Consider the following 16,308-nt stretch of genomic DNA (forward strand, 5'->3'; position numbering starts at 1 on the left):
TCTCTCTCTCTCTCTCTCTATTCATCTGTCTCTGTCCATCTATCTATCCATCTCTCTCTCTCTCTATCCATCTCTCTCTCTCTGTCCGTCTATCTATCCATCTCTCTCTCTCTCTCTATTCATCTCTCTCTGTCTGTCTATCTATCCATCTCTCTCTCTCTATCCATCTCTCTCTCTATCCATTTCTCTCTCTCTCTATCTGTCCATCTAACTATCCATCTCTCTCTCTATATATATATCTGTCCATCTATCCATCTCTCTCTCTCTGTCCATCTCTCTCTCTCTGTCCGTCTATCTATCCATCTCTCTCTCTCTATCCATCTATCTATCCATCTCTCTATATATATCTGTCCGTCTATCTATCCATCTCTCTCTCTCTCTCTATTCATCTGTCTCTGTCCATCTATCTATCCATCTCTCTCTCTCTCTATCCATCTATCTCTCTCTCTGTCCATCTATCTATCCATCTCTCTCTCTCTATCTGTCCGTCTATCTATCCATCTCTCTCTCTCTCTCTATTCATCTGTCTGTCTATCTATCCATCTCTCTCTCTATCCATCTCTCTCTCTCTATCCATCAATCTCTCTCTCTCTCTATCTGTCCGTCTGTCTGTCCATCTCCCTATCTCTCTCTGTAGCCTGCGGGTTTTCGTATAAATAGCCTCCTAGTAATTCGCCCCCCGAGTTTTCAGCACTTTGTCTGTCAGTGTAAATTAAATCAAACCCTAAGTACCCACCTCGCCTCGAAATCAGAGACGGGTCACCTCGGTTACCGTCTGTCTCGCCCGGTTGTCTTAGCGAATTTACGAGTATATGCGGTTAGTCTTTGGAAGGCTGGCCTTCGAGTCACAGCAAACGTCACAAAGTGTCGAGAGGTCCGATTGTAAACACAGAAATTCCAAGTGTTTTATATCCAAACGTGCGCTAAAACGATGCCAGACAGAATGCCCCGGTAAAAAAAAGCACAAGTTTTATGTGCGCGCATGCGTATCTGTGCGTGTTCGCAAAAGGCCACTTGCCGTCACAGGACCCTAGGGGAGCGCGCACCCAGAACGCCCCGATGACACGAGTGCTGAACTTCTCCCCCATTGCCAGCTCTTTATATAAAGCACGCTAACCCCACATATCCATCCATTCATCTTTGTAGATCCGCCTGGTTTTCTTGAGCAGGGTCGCGGGGGGCTGGAGCCTATCCGAGCAATCCCAATGCATATTATTGTTGCGTGATTGATGACGTATGTGCGATGTACACGTTTACAATAATTAAGCGATTATAAATACTGTCGGGCTTCTTCGCGCAGCGTGGCCCATGACAAAGATACCCGTGAGGAAGACTATAATAAATAACGGCTCAGCATCCACCAGCATTCAGCACTGCGTGAGTATTTGACTTAGTCAGAGGCTTCTTAACAGCCAGTTGCTTAAGTTTATACGATTTTATAGCGCGTGTCCACACACCAGGCAATCAACTGAAGGACAAGTCACATGACGCGTCTTATCCAATGATTTTCAGTCGTGGCCTTCATTTACATAATGAACCCGACGGAGGCAGTCGGCGTCTCGATCTTGTGATGCCGATCGTCAAATGTGACATACAGTACATTCTTAAAAAAGAAAAGTGCCAGAGCGGTTCTTCAGAGCGATGCCATTGGGAATACATTTTTGTTTCCCCAAAAGTATCTTCCACATAAATGTTCCAGAAAGAATCTTTATTTATTTAGATTTGTAACTGGCTCTTTGGAGTAAATAGCCGTGACCAGACGGTCACAGATTTGTAAAATACCAATGGCTCGCGATTTTAAACTGTCTCTTACTGGATACAATAACTCAGGCTGAATTCACGTTTTCTTAAATTGTTAGTGACCTGCTTTTTTTCTACATAATAATGTTTTCAGACCACAAAGAACCAACTCCATAAAGGCAGAGAACCCGTCTCAAAAACGGAACGTCGAGCAACAGTTTAATGGGGAGCCACCCAAACCAGTAAAAGGACTATAGAGTGCCATTAAAGAACCAGGAGGTTTAAGAGCGTGCCCAGTGCCTGAGACCAACTAGTCTGCGTCTGGCTTGGATAAAATTTAAGAGGTTTGAAACTCTCGTTGGGCGGCACGGTGGCGCAGTGGAGTTTGCATGTTCTCCCCGTGTCTGTGTGGGTTTCCTCCCACAGTCCAAAGACATGCAGGTTAGCAGCATTGGCGATTCTAAATTGTCCCTAGTGTGTGCTTGGTGTGTGTGGCTGTGTTTGTGTGTGTCCTGCGGTGGGTTGGCACCCTGCCCAGGATTGTTTCCTGCCTTGTGCCCTGTGTTGGCTGGGATTGGCTCCAGCAGACCCCCGTGACCCTGTGTTCGGATTCAGCGGGTTGGAAAATGGATGGATGGATATTCTTGTTTTCTGTACATGCAAAGTGACAAATAAATGAACCAATGAGTGCACAAAGCATAGAATGTAGCGACGTGGAATCAGGAACACGCCAGATTTGAACCATACAAATCGACCAGAAGCTCGTCTGCCTGGTGTCTCGTATTTTATATATCACAGCAACGGAACAAAAGAAATAAAGGGCAGGGATTACTGCTGAACCCGCTGCAGCTGTTAAACCTTTGGCGGCTACGTCAGGCAGCAAGCACACTATTGGCTGTCAGACAAAAAGGGGCGGGCACAACTGTGGTGGAAGGCTGGCTCAAACTGCCTAAACGTGACAGACGGCAATTGTGTGATTTGACCTGTGATTGGCAAATCTGACCTACCCCATGACAAAAAGTGGCATAATGTGATGTTGCGGTTAAGGCCAGGACACATTATGTGACTTTTTTTTAGCGATCTTCAGTCGTAGCCTTTATTTATATAATCTCAAGAGAGTTGGTGACGGTTGGCGGCGAGTCGTGTACGCTGACATCCAGAGAGCCTCAGTCCGTGCAGTTGGCAACTCGCCCCTCAAGCAGGTTTGGTTTAAGCAATGAATGAGTGCTTATCCAGAAGTACAGTGCAGGGAATGCATGCAGCAGCGAGGAATAAGGGACACAAATTTTTCGGGTCTCCCAGACAGAAGGGGGGCTCATTTGTGTGATGTCTTGTGTTTTAGGTGCTGCAGAATGAAAAAAAAAAGAAAAATGATGTAGCCGAACTCCTGGTACCCGTTAACCCTTCATACAACGCTGGCTTTGTCAGGCAGCGCTTCAGTTAAAGCACAACTGCACTGGAAGCGGGCGCATTGTTAGCTTAAGCAGTTAACAGGGGCTTAGACCCCCCCCACACACACAGGAGGGGGCACAGGAGGGTTCTTGAAGATGAGAGGTGGATGCCCCCCAACAAAACCACTCAGGTAAAATAGGTGTGCCCCCAATTTTTAGTCATTTAAACTGACACAGTCCAGTGACAACATCAGCGACTGCAGTCGGCGAGTCTGACATACCCCACGACTAGGAGTCCCATGATGTGACCCAGAGGGGTAAAAGGCACCCTAAATATAAGAACCACCCTTGAACTTGTCTGGTCAGTACAATGCAAATAAAACATCAGCACTTTGAATGACACACTTTGATTTGACATTGAGGTGGGGGGAGAGGCCCAGTGGCCCAATATCTTGTCAGGCCCAGGGAGGTATTTGGAGAGCCCAGGGGCCCTTAGACTTGGGGTCCATCTCAGTCCAAGGTTAGAAGATACTATGTAGCAGCTGACTTGGCACGTTTGTGGTTTTCCATTTCAGTAGACAGAAGTGCCCAACAGCTCCCGGGGTCTAGTGACCAAAACCCCACGTCCCCCATAAGTCGTTTCTGCAGGAGACCACTTCAAAGAGAGACGGGCACTCACTGCCATCCACTATCATCCCCCAATTTATGGAAGTCCATGAGACTTGTGCTTTTGGTTTGGCATGGGTAGTCAGACCACCATGACAATCGGGTTCAAAGGGCACTCACTCACCCCCTGGATTCTGCGCACTTTAGGTAAACTGAGTGATGGCAGACGATCAAACTCCAGTCACCAACTGAACCACATCGGCTCTGCACTCAACTCTTACAATTATTTTCCAAAAGAACCACCCAGATGAAAGTTCTAGAAAGAACCTTTACGTTTTAACAAGTTCGATAAATAAGTACGAAGAGATGAAAACACGTTTGTGAAATCCGAACATGTCATTTGTTTTTGAGGCGGGGAGGGGGGGCTCCTGCTGCCGGCGCATGCGCAGTTCAGGTTGTCTCGGTCCATTCGCAGTCCGCCAACTGCACAGTAAACATTTCGGTTCTGTCCACATTTTAGGAACTTTTTCAAAGCCCAAGTGACCCGTTTAGTGTGCAAAGACCCCTGCACAGAATGAAATGGTTCTTTGTCAAGCGATGGGTTAACGGGCCCACTAAAGAGCCCCCTTAGAACCGACAGAGGTTTTTTTTTTCTTTCGAGAGTGTAAAACAGTTAATATCACAGAAGCGGGGTCGCGATGGGAGGCGTAATAAGCTACACTCCCCGCTTGTGAGACACTCCTAGACAAGGGCTGATGTCCGCCGCCGCCGCCTTCTTTTTTTCTTTTCTTTTAAGATGTGTGTTTCCCGGTCGTTTATCTGCCCGGAGGTCGTTACTGATGTTTCGCTGTAATTTTCATTGATCGGCCTTCTGAAGGATGAGGTCCGTCTCTGCTGACCTTAGAGTGTCCACGCCATGCAGGTAAAGTGTCGTCATTAGGACTGGAAACTTGTTGGGGGGGTCTCACAAATTAGAACTACGTTTACTGTGCCCACCGTGCAGGGGTCTCCTCCCTTCGAATGGCCGTCGTTTCATCTTTTCTTGTCTTCGTGTCAATTTATTATGGACTGATGATTACCTGTGTATGTGTGTGTGTGTGTGTGTGTGTCCTGCGGTGGGTTGGCGCCCTGCCTGGGATTGGTTCTCTGCCTTGCACCCTCCGTTGGCTGGGATTGGCTGCAGCAGATCCCCGTGACCCTGTGTTCGGATTCAGCGGGTTGAAAAATAGATGGATGGATGGATTACCTGTAATAAATTACTGAGGCACGGAGTGGAAGAAGAACCCGTGACAACCTTGAAATTTAGAAGGAGCTGCTATGGGAGATTGGGACAGCGAGCAACAAACTAGTTGTGAATTTCCCCTTGGGATTAATAAAGTATCTATCTATCTATCTATCTATCTATCTATCTATCTATCTATCTATCTATCTATCTATCTATCTATCTATCTATCTATCATATAGTGCCTTTCTATCTATCTATCTATCTATCTATCTATCATATAGTGCCTTTCTATCTATCTATCTATCTATCTATCTATCTATCTATCTATCTATCTATCTATCTATCTATCTATCTATCTATCTATTATATAGTGCCTTGCACATATCTATCTATCTATCTATCTATTATATAGTGCCTTGCACACATCTATGTATCTATCTATTATATAGTGCCTTGCACACATCTATCTATCTATCTATCTATCTATCTATCTATCTATCTATCTATCATATAGTGCCTTGCACACATCTATCTATCTATCTATCTATTATATAGTGCCTTGCACACATCTATCTATCTATCTATCTATCTATCTATCTATCTATCTATCTATCTATCTATCTATTATATAGTGCCTTGCACACATCTATCTATCTATCTATCTATCTATCTATCTATCTATCTATCTATCTATCTATTATATAGTGCCTTGCACACATCTATCTATCTATCTATCTATCTATCTATCTATCTATCTATCTATCTATCTATCTATCTATCTATCTATCTATCTATCTGTATCTAATCCTGCCTACTACACCATCTATCTATCTATCTATTATATAGTGCCTTGCACACATCTATCTATCTATCTATCTATCTATCTATCTATCTATCTATCTATTATATAGTGCCTTGCACACATCTATCTATCTGTCTATCTATCTATTATATAGTGCCTTGCACACATCTATCTATCTATCTATATCTAATCCTGCCTACTACACCATCTATCTATCTATCTATCTATCTATCTATCTATCTATCTATCTATCTATCTATCTATCTATCTATCTATCTATCTATATCTAATCCTGCCTACTACACCATCTATCTATCTATCTATCTATCTATCTATCTATCTATCTATCTATCTATCTATCTATCTATCTATCTATCTATCTATCTATCTATCTATCTATCTATCTATCTATCTATACGAGCGATAAAGGGACTTTAAATTCCTCCCCTCCTTTTGTCAGATCTCTTGTGTTCTTTGCGCTGCTTTCATTTTGTGCACCGATTTGAGTCGTCGCCGCGCTTTGGGGCTTTTCGGAATCTGAGCTCATTCAACGGGCACTCGCGGTCTCCGACTTCCTCAAGCAGTCCCAAGTCGCGCCATACACGTTAACCGGAATGGTCAGTTTCAGGACGGCCTGCCGTGGGCTGCTGTCGTGCCGCTCCTGCTGGAAAGACCCCGCGACCCTGCCTGGATCAGCGGCTTGTAGGACACTGGGAAGGTGGATGTGGCCATCCATTAACAGCGCAGCGCATGACACGCCACAGGGGCATTTCTAGAGTGTTGTGCAGAAGTGCGTGTGATGAAAAATAAAAAATTAAAAGTTTCCTGTGTATGTTTCAGAAAGTGTTTCTTATATTACTACTTATATATCTTGTATGGAAAAATGTATACAAAAATCTAAAGTTTGATTATATAGAAAATTATTCCTGAAAATTTAAAATGTAGAATATGAAAAGTCATTCCTCAATATATACACGTCAGAATATATAAAGGCAAAATAAAAAGTCAAAGCCTGAATGAATATACACAACGTCTTAATATGTAAAGTTAACATTGTTATAAATTCAGAATCTAAATACAGTATATAAAGTCACTCCTGAATATCCGTCCGATTTCCAACCCTCTGAATCCGAACACAGAGTCACGGGGGTCTGCCGGAGCCAATCCCAGCCAACACAGGGCACAAGGCAGGAACCAATCCCGGGCAGGGTGCCAACCCATTGCAGGGCACACACACACACACCAAGCACACACTTTAGGGCCAATTTAGAATCACCAATCCACCTAACCTGCATGTCTTTGGACTGTGGGAGGAAACCCACGCCGACACGGGGAGAACATGCAAACTCCACGCAGGCAGGACCAGGGAAGCGAACCCAGGTCTCCTAACTGGGAGGCAGCAGAGCTACCACTAAGTAAAAGCCGAGATATATACAGTCATCTATAAAGTCAACGTCTGAACATGCGTGCATTCAGGAATGACTTCATATATTCTGACTTTTACTTTATGTATTTAGGTGTGACTTTATATATTTATATTTTGATTTTTATATTCAGAAATTCAATACATTTGCCTGTTTGGCATCCCATAATATATAAATTAGGTGGAGTGGTGGCTGTGAGGCAATTGAAAGGTTGCCGGTTCGAATCCCGTAAATGCCAATAGGGACTCTACTCTGTTGGGCCCTTAACCTGCAATTGCTGAGCGCTTTGAGTGGTGAGAAAAGCGCTATATAAATACAAAGAATTATTATTATTATAAATAAATGTATCCCAGCGCTCGTTGTCATCACCGAGTGCCGGTTTGGAGCGTCGTAACAAGTTCGAAGGTAAAATCAAAGCACGGATTTCTCCGAAGGACTAAATTGCGGTTTTAGTACGCAGCACGCAGACACGGATTTGATTTATTTGGAGAGCAAAGTCGTTTGAAGCGGAGTAACATAAACGCAGCCCCGCACTATTTGTCCATTCAATGACCATACAGAAGAGGAAAACAGAAACAAACAAAAAGGTATAGCGCCTTCCTCGGCGTGAAAGGACATTTAAAACACAAGCAGTTAAATAGTAATAAAGGAGAATCAGAATACATGCGTTAAGAAAAAGCGTCGTTGCACACGGGACACTTGACCGATCAGTCCGCCATACCTCGTAATTAGTATTTGGCTGTCACGTGACTTACCACTTTTCAGATGCTGTTAGCTTCTTTTTTTTCCCTTTTTTTCAGTTGGAGCACAGACAGGTGAAGTGACCTGCTCAGAGTCACACTGTGTCAGTGGCGCAACTTGAACCCACAAACTCAGGGTTTGAAGTCCAACGCCTTAACCACACAGACTGTCCGCATTGAACTGATGGCTTTCCCATGACAGCCTGCTAATTCTGCCTATAGTTTTTTGCAATCAGGGTGGCGCAGTGCTTAAGCGACTGTATGGGAGATTCGGTGTCCCGTGTTCGAATCTCCTGCATTGTGCGCCCATTTTCTCCGTATCACGATGGGCTTTACTCCCACATCGCCGAGAACATGTTGATAAGGCGTTGAATCCGCCGACTGCAGGGATAAGCTAAGGGTTACGTGAGTTCGTTAATCGGGACAGAACTTAAAAGGCGATTCGTAAATAAATAAATAAATACTTTGAGCATTTCAAAGCCTTGAGGAATGTGTGCATATAAATCAAATACGAAAACATGAACTGTTTCGTAACGATGAAAGGAACGCTTTAGTTTCCACTCGTCACACTTTCAACATAAGAATTGTTTTCCGATGTGCGCCAACGTTGCCGGGAGAGGCAGGAGATCAACGTGAGTCCGAGATGGAGAAGCCTAATAATGGATGGATCGTAATAGGATATAATAAGTATAGATCTGTTAAAAAGGCTTGGGTTTTAAATCGGTTTAGTAATATAAAAGCCAGGAGTAATTCAGCGTATGGCAGAAAAAACGGAAATAAAGCTTACACAAAAAAAGAAAGAAAGAAAGAAAGAAAGAAAGAAAGAAAGAAAGAAAGAAAGAAAGAAAGAACGAAAGGTCACATTTCGCCTCTCATTCTCAGTAAAAATAAAACTACTAAAAGAAAGAAAGAAAGAAAGAAAAAGGACCAAATTGCGCCTTTCATTTTCAAAATTGAGAAAATTGCACTATAAGAAAGCAGGGTTATATAGCGCCTTTTATTTTCCACGGTAAGAAAATTGCCGAAGAAATGACCATATAGCGCCTTTCATTCCCAGCAATGCACTATAGGAAATAATGATCATACACTGAAAAAAGTATAACATTGATGTTGTTCATTCAACGTAAATTTTCTCTTTCAAGCAAACTTAAGATTAGTCATTTAGTGTTGTAGCTTGAAATATTTGGTTTCAGATCGCAATCAAAGTAAAAAAAATTGTTTGTACCAAAGTAAGTTATGATGGAGGGAATAAACGTAGAAATCCTATTTCAGTTAACTTAATATTTTAGTTTGTTCGTGTGCTGTGTTTGAGGGGCCGTTTGTATTTTTTTCTGGTCGAACTTTCCAGCGTGCTGGCTTTCCAACTGCCAAAAAAGAAGAACAACTTAAAAAATAGATTTAGTATAAAACAAGTGAATTGCACCCAAGCACTCTAAATGATTTGCCTCAACTTAAAAATTGTGGGATCAATAAGCTAAAAAGAATTATATTGGTTCAGATTGAAAATATTAAGTGTGAATCGTCACCTTTTTTTCACTGTATAGCGCCTTTCAGTTTTGTCGCTAAGATATTTGCACATAAGAAAGAATGATCATATAGCGCCTTTCATTTTCAGCCATGGAAAATCGCACTAAAAGAAAGACAAGACGCGTTGCGTTGTCAGCTCAAACAGAGATAATGGAAGTTCTTGACATCTAAAAAGCTCCTCTGATAGAATCACAGCCGAGCCCTTCGCATTACAAAGACGTTCCTGTGCCGTCGGCCATTGCTATAACGTTTCCCGTTCCTTGGCGATTTTGCTCTACCTACCTAGCGGCAGCACAATGAAGAACGGCAGCCAGCAGAGGATGAACATTCCCACCACGATCCCCAGCGTCTTGGCGGCCTTCTTCTCCCTGGAAAACTTGAGGAGTTTGATGGACAAGGAGCTCCTGGCGTGCTGGCCTCGGCATTTATTGACGCCTCCGAGGTCGTCCTGCGTGGCTTTGTAATGGATTCGCAGCGTGAACTCCTTGGAGTCTGACCTCTCCTTCATCACCCCTGCTTCCAGGTTCCGCGTAGTCCGTTTGGCCACGATGTACACCCTGCAGTACATGGCAATGATCACAATGAGGGGGATGTAGAAAGAGCCCAGGGAGGAGAAGAGCGCGTAGAAGGGCTCCTCGGTGATGTTGCACTCCGTCTCGTCGGCCGGGGCCGGCTCCTTCCATCCCAGCAGTGGTCCGATGGAGATGACCATGGACAGAATCCAGACCCCGAGCAGCGCCAGCAGCGCCTTCTTTCCCGTCACGATGCTGGGATACTGGAGCGAGTAGCGCACTCCGATGTACCTGTCGATGGAGATGACGCACAGGCTCATTATGGAGGCAGTGCAGCACAGGACGTCCACCGCAGCCCAGATGTCACAAAATATTCTGCCAAACACCCAGTAATCAATGATCTCCCTGGTGGCGGACACCGGCAGCACGGTGGTGCTGAGCAGCAGGTCCGCGATGGCCAGATTGATGATGAAGTAGTTAGTCGGGGTCTGCAGGTGCCTGTTGCACGCCACGGAAAGGATCACCAAGATGTTGCCAACGATAGCAAAGAGAATGAAAGCGCCGAGGATGAGCCCCACCGTGGCAGCTCTGGTGATGTCCAAGGATGGGAGCGGCTCTTGTTCGGAGGTCCCATTGGAAGTGTTCGAGGCGAGCTCCTGGTACTGTGGCACAAGGCGTGCAAAGGATTCGTTACACCCCAGATCCAAAGCACCATTACTGTCTAAACACATTTTGGAAGTTGGGTTCCTCCATAGCAGACCGTGGATTTCCGCACAAACGTATCCCTTTAACAAACCAGCTTCTCGGCCACTTTGATGAGCGGGCGACGGCAACTTAGAGGCGAACACAAAATAACAAAAATGAATACCAGAGAACCCGAACCGGGCTTGTAAACGGAGATTAAGGACCCTTCTGCCTCTTATGATAACCGAAGAAGTGGGGAAAATAGTTTCATTCTGCTCTTTGACCCCCACCCCAATCGTGGTATTCCTGCGTGATTCTCAGCGACTGGGGTCCCACAGAAGAGCAGCTCTCCGTTTAAGTGCAGCGCTCTGCGGCGGGGCAGCCGTGTGAATGGAGCCGGGAGAGTTTGTGTCGCGTCGGGATCGCGCAGCCCCCACCGCGCCCGCGCCCGCGCCCCCGCGTGCGGACACGGCCACTCTTAAAGGAGACGCGCGCAATTCAGCAGGCGATCACTTCGCAGCTCGAGCACCCGCACAATACCGCAGATATCAACGGAATACTCAATGACAGACAAAACATGAATAAATAAATACACAAAATAAATAAATACATACTCAGGTATTAAGTTATTTAATTTAAATCCAAGCACAGTTCGAATTTCAAACCTGAGCCGGACTTTAACATGGGAGAGCGTTGATTCGATTAGTGACGTGGCTTGTTGACAAAGTCAGGGCTGGAGTGAGGACAGCGGTGGTCCCTGGACTATGCACGACATTTTTGGGGTCGTAACTACAGAAAATACTTGGAGTGCGCCACGCATCAATATGAAAGTCTCAGAGTTGAACAAAGTAAAGTAAATGACGACCACCAAGTCTCAGCTTTAGAATGAATGACAAAAATCCAAAGATTAGATAAAATATGGGCTTACTCTCCGAGACCCAACATCTGTACCAAATCTTATCACTTGAATTAGCCAACGCTGCGCACGGGTGACAAGTCACCGTCACAAAGCAAAGTCTGAAAAGTCAGCTATCGGACCCGACTGTAAATGCAGGACTAATAAACCGTGCGGAGGCCTTCCTCCATATTAACATAAAGTAATGTTTGCTTTTTTAAAATGCTACTTCTCTGGATTATTTTGCAGATCAGACCACTAAAGTCCATCCATCCATCCATTTTCCAACCCGCTGAATCCGAACACAGGGTCACGGGGGTCTGGTGGAGCCAATCCCAGCCAACACAGTGCACAAGGCAGGAACCAATCCCGGGCAGGGTGCCAACCCACCGCAGGACACACACACACACACACACCAAGCACACATTAGGGTCAATTTAGAATCGCCAATCCACCTAACCTGCATGTCTTTGGACTGTGGGAGGAAACCCATGCAGACACAGGGAGAACATGCAAACTCCACGCAGGGAGGACCCGGGAAGCGAACCCAGACGGGTCTCCTAACTGCGAGGCAGCAGCGCTACCACTGCGCCACCGTGACCACTAAAGTCCTGTTTCCATATCGGATCCCTCCCAATCGACATCAGACTCAAGTGACTCAGTAGTCTTCGCTGTCCCATTGTGGGTCGGAGCCTATTCTTCACTAGCCGGAGCTTGGAGAGCAATCACTAACCACAAGAAATTGTGACAAGCCATGCCAGGTATAATGACTGAAAGTAACACCTACATTTGGGAAGATGTCCTGTAAGTTATTTTTTCGTTTTCTTCTCCAAGACACCATAAACACTCTGGAGCAGATAAAATGTTATTGCATAGGAAATCTCGTAACTGGAAAATGTGCCAACTACTGCGCCACGCTGCCTCAAACAACAAAATACGCAGATGGAGCAGTAGCCACAAATAAAATGCAAGAAGCGGCCAAAATTAGCAACAGATGAATCTAAATATACAGTGACCAGTAGAGGGCGCCATATCACCCCAAACCCCATTCACAACAACGTAGTCACAAGTCCCAGGTTCAAAAGGCCGTTTATTTCACAGCATACTTTGTGCAGGCTTCATCTTCAATCCACCTGAGACGCCTCCTTTAATGTTGGACCCAGAAGTACTTCTGGAGCCAAGGAATTATCCAGGCCCTGCGGTGGGCTGGCACCCTGCCCAGGGTTTGTTTCCTGCCTTGTGCCCCGTGTTGGCTGGGATTGGCTCCAGCAGACCCCCGTGACCCTGTAGTTAGGATATAGCGGGTTGGATAATGGATGGATGGATGGAATTATCCTGACACTTCTGGGTCATATGGAAGCTCTGCAAAACAGGGTGGTCCTCTCCTGGCAGCAACCCTACAGGCACCCTTTCCAAGTCCCAGGCAAACCAAAACTGGGACCACACCAGAGAAACACGTCTCATAGTGGGGAAGAAATTGTTCCAGACATCCAGATTCAAACAATCCTTCCATTATGGCCTCTATGTGATTGGAATTAAAACTGGTAACCATCCAGGCAGGCTGCACCTCCATCCACGTGCCAGGTCAGGCATTGCATTCTATTCCAATTGGGAGACTTATGTAGCGCAAACAAAGCACAAAGATTTGGGGCGCCAATGTGAGCCCTGTTTAATGTTCAAAAAAAGAAAAACAAAAGTTTAAAAGGGAATTTGTGTTATTGACATCATCTGTGATGTGGTAAGGGAAGGGACGACGTCCATTTTGTTTGACCTCCTGCTCTTAAGAGATGACCTCCTTCTGGGTCAGGTGAGCTGGAGGTGGAAAAGGCAGGTTGATGGGTGGAAGTGACATCAGCATCTGTCGGATTAGTCCTCCTCCACTTGACGGCAAATGGAAATTGGGCTAAAACGTCAGCTGCATTCAAATTCTTCCCCTGACACACACACATTATATGTTATGAATTAAGGCGCTATATACAGTAGGCGCCCAACCCGGCACACATTCACACTGAGGCACTTTCATTTTTTTTCACCTGTGGGGCATGTCTTGCCCGTGAACCCCACAGTCCCAAAAGCACTTAATCAAAACAACCAAACCTTCATCTGGCACCAGTCACTCCTCCCTGGCAACCTCATCCTCTTCCTCCCGATTCTGGCCCCCCAAGTGGTGGTCGCTGGCTCCTTTTACAGTTCACCCTGAAGTGCTCCAGGTGCTTGATCACCGAGTTCCGGCTGCACTTCCGGGTGTGATGAATCTGCTGCCCACACAAACTCGGGAGTCCCAAACACAGCACCCCCAAGTGGTGCCTGCGGGACCCAACAGGGCTGCACCCAACTCCAATTCCCAGGGAGACCTGTGGGAAACCGAGGCACTGCTCCGAACCAGGGGGGCGGCCATCTAGCGTCCAGGGGAGGTATTGCAGTGTCCAGGGCTACGCACCCTGAATGTAGTGTGCATTAGTATATATGTGTGTATATATATATATACTGTATATATATACTGTATATATATATATATATATATACTGTATATATATATATATATATATATATATATATATATATATATATTCACGGCATTCGTAGTCTGTGTCACAATCTGATTGTATGGGTGGTTACCTACCAGGTAACGCTTGTGGTTGGCCAGCAATCTGCTATATATATATATATATATATCCATCCATCCATTTCCCAACCCGCTGAATCCAAACATAGGGTCACGGGTATATATATATATATATATATATATATATATATATATATATATAGTGACAGATAGGGGGCGCTGTCGTCCCCTTGAACCCTCAGACCACACGTCAGACACCAGGTAAAACTCCAAAGATTATCATTTATTATAATAACAATGTGCACAAAGCAGCACCACTCCACAATACTCAAATAAATCAATCTAATAATCACAATACACTAATCCTCCACTCCCAGCAGCTCACTCACCCTTCCTCCCAACTTGGCTCCCTGCTGGGATCTCCCAGAGTCCTTTGATAGTCCCTGACCCAGAAATGCTTCTGTCCTCCACTTCCGGGTCAGATGAAATCTTCTTCTTTGCTCCAGCCCGGAAGTACATCATTCTCCATCTGGCGGCTTGGGGGTATTGGCCGGGATAAACTGCTGGCCATATATCACAATATATATATATATATATATATATATATATATATATATATACATATACACACACATACATATACACATATACATACACATATACATATATATATATATATATATATTGTGGCAGATGGCTGGGGCTCCTGTCCAGCTGGGACGCCTGGAGGAATGGAAGGACCGGGAGGGGGACAATACCTCTCCTGGGACACAAGAGGGCAGCAGCCTTGGTTTGCATTGGGGCCACGGGATCGGAGCGTATAGAAACTCAACCCAGTTGGGGCCCGTGGTCACCGCCAGGGGGCATCCAGAATGGTTATGGCGCCTTGGACTGCAGGAAGTGCTGCAGGACGGTCATCAAGGTGGACTATAATAGGGGCCGCCTCACTCCATTCGAGTTACAGAGGACAGAGCTTGTGAAGGGAGGAGTGGATGTGGCCATAAAGGAAGAAAGTGAGAGAGAGAGAGAAGAAGAGAAAGGACTGGGCATTGTGGGTTTGTGCATTGTGTTGTGCTGTGAAGAGAAAAATAATAAACGTGTGTGTTTTTGGGACTTGTGAGTCTGCGTGTCTGTCTGTGTCGAGGCTGGTCTTCCACAATATCTACACAAACACACACACACACACACACACACACATATAGATAGATAGATAGATAGATAGATAGATAGATAGATAGATAGATAGATAGATAGATAGATAGATAATCACGTGAAAAAGTAAGTACACCCCTTGGAAACTGTTGACTTTTTGCCATATCTGAACAGGAAAACTTGTGTCTCCAGACACAGGTGACACTAAATTGACGTGGTGTATTCATTCTCATGATCTAAATAAGCAACAATGCAGATTTGTCACATGGAAGAAGCGAGTCCATCCCTATGTTTATCACCACTTCAAAGCCACCAAATTGCAATCAGATGAGGTGCCAATGATCGGAGCCTCCCGAGAGGAGCTGTCTGTCTTGCTTAAAGCCCAGCTATCCTTTCTTATTGACGTGTGTGGTGTCCTCGGGTGAATACTGACAGAGGTCCCTCACAAAGAAGGTTGTGGATGCCTATGGGATGTCAAAAGATCACCAGATTATCTGAAATAAATCACTGCTCTGTAAGGAAAATCATTTGCAAGCACAACACTTGAGCCCTTTATCTCTCTCTGCATCTCCTGTGCTCCTATGACCACTAACAGCCATAAGTACGCATTCACATTGAAGTTTTGAACCTCAAGAAGCCTGAAAATAATATGAATCTTTTTATTTTAGGGTGAAATGAAAAAGAAGAAAACTATTTATTTGTTCATTTTGAGGGTCTGCATCAGCTGTTACCATGGTGATCTATCCCAGAACCACCTGGTAAGTTGTGTTGCATGTCACATGTCATCTCACAAGGCAGCTGACTGTTCTATGAATTTTCTGGAAATAATTAATTGAACAAAGCTGTCAGCAAACCCAGCAAATTTGTATTTTGGGGGCTCCCCCTGTTTACTGCGCCGGTAATCTTTTTTTATGGATAAAGTGACGAATACACTGGAACGCTTTTGACGAGAACGGGCCATTCAGCCCAATATGTATAAAGTCATCCCACCATTTGTCCTAGTTCATAATGGAGGGCTGCTGCTGCCCCCCCCCCCCCCCCCTT

At 45.0% G+C, this 16,308-nt stretch overlaps 1 protein-coding gene across 1 annotated transcript in view; it reads right to left on the bottom strand.

Annotated features, from left to right (window-relative positions):
- LOC114660464 (alpha-1A adrenergic receptor-like) overlaps positions 1-11,187 on the bottom strand; it is a 54,554-nt gene extending 43,367 nt beyond the window's left edge. The window contains exon 1 of the mRNA XM_028813174.2: positions 9,738-11,187. Coding sequence (XP_028669007.1) covers positions 9,738-10,698 — 961 coding nt within the window. The 5' untranslated portion in view covers positions 10,699-11,187. The remainder of the gene's footprint in view (positions 1-9,737) is intronic.
- Between the last annotated feature and the right edge of the window lie 5,121 nt (positions 11,188-16,308).

Source organism: Erpetoichthys calabaricus, chromosome 11 (assembly GCF_900747795.2).
Source record: "Erpetoichthys calabaricus chromosome 11, fErpCal1.3, whole genome shotgun sequence".
Lineage (NCBI taxonomy): Eukaryota > Metazoa > Chordata > Cladistia > Polypteriformes > Polypteridae > Erpetoichthys > Erpetoichthys calabaricus.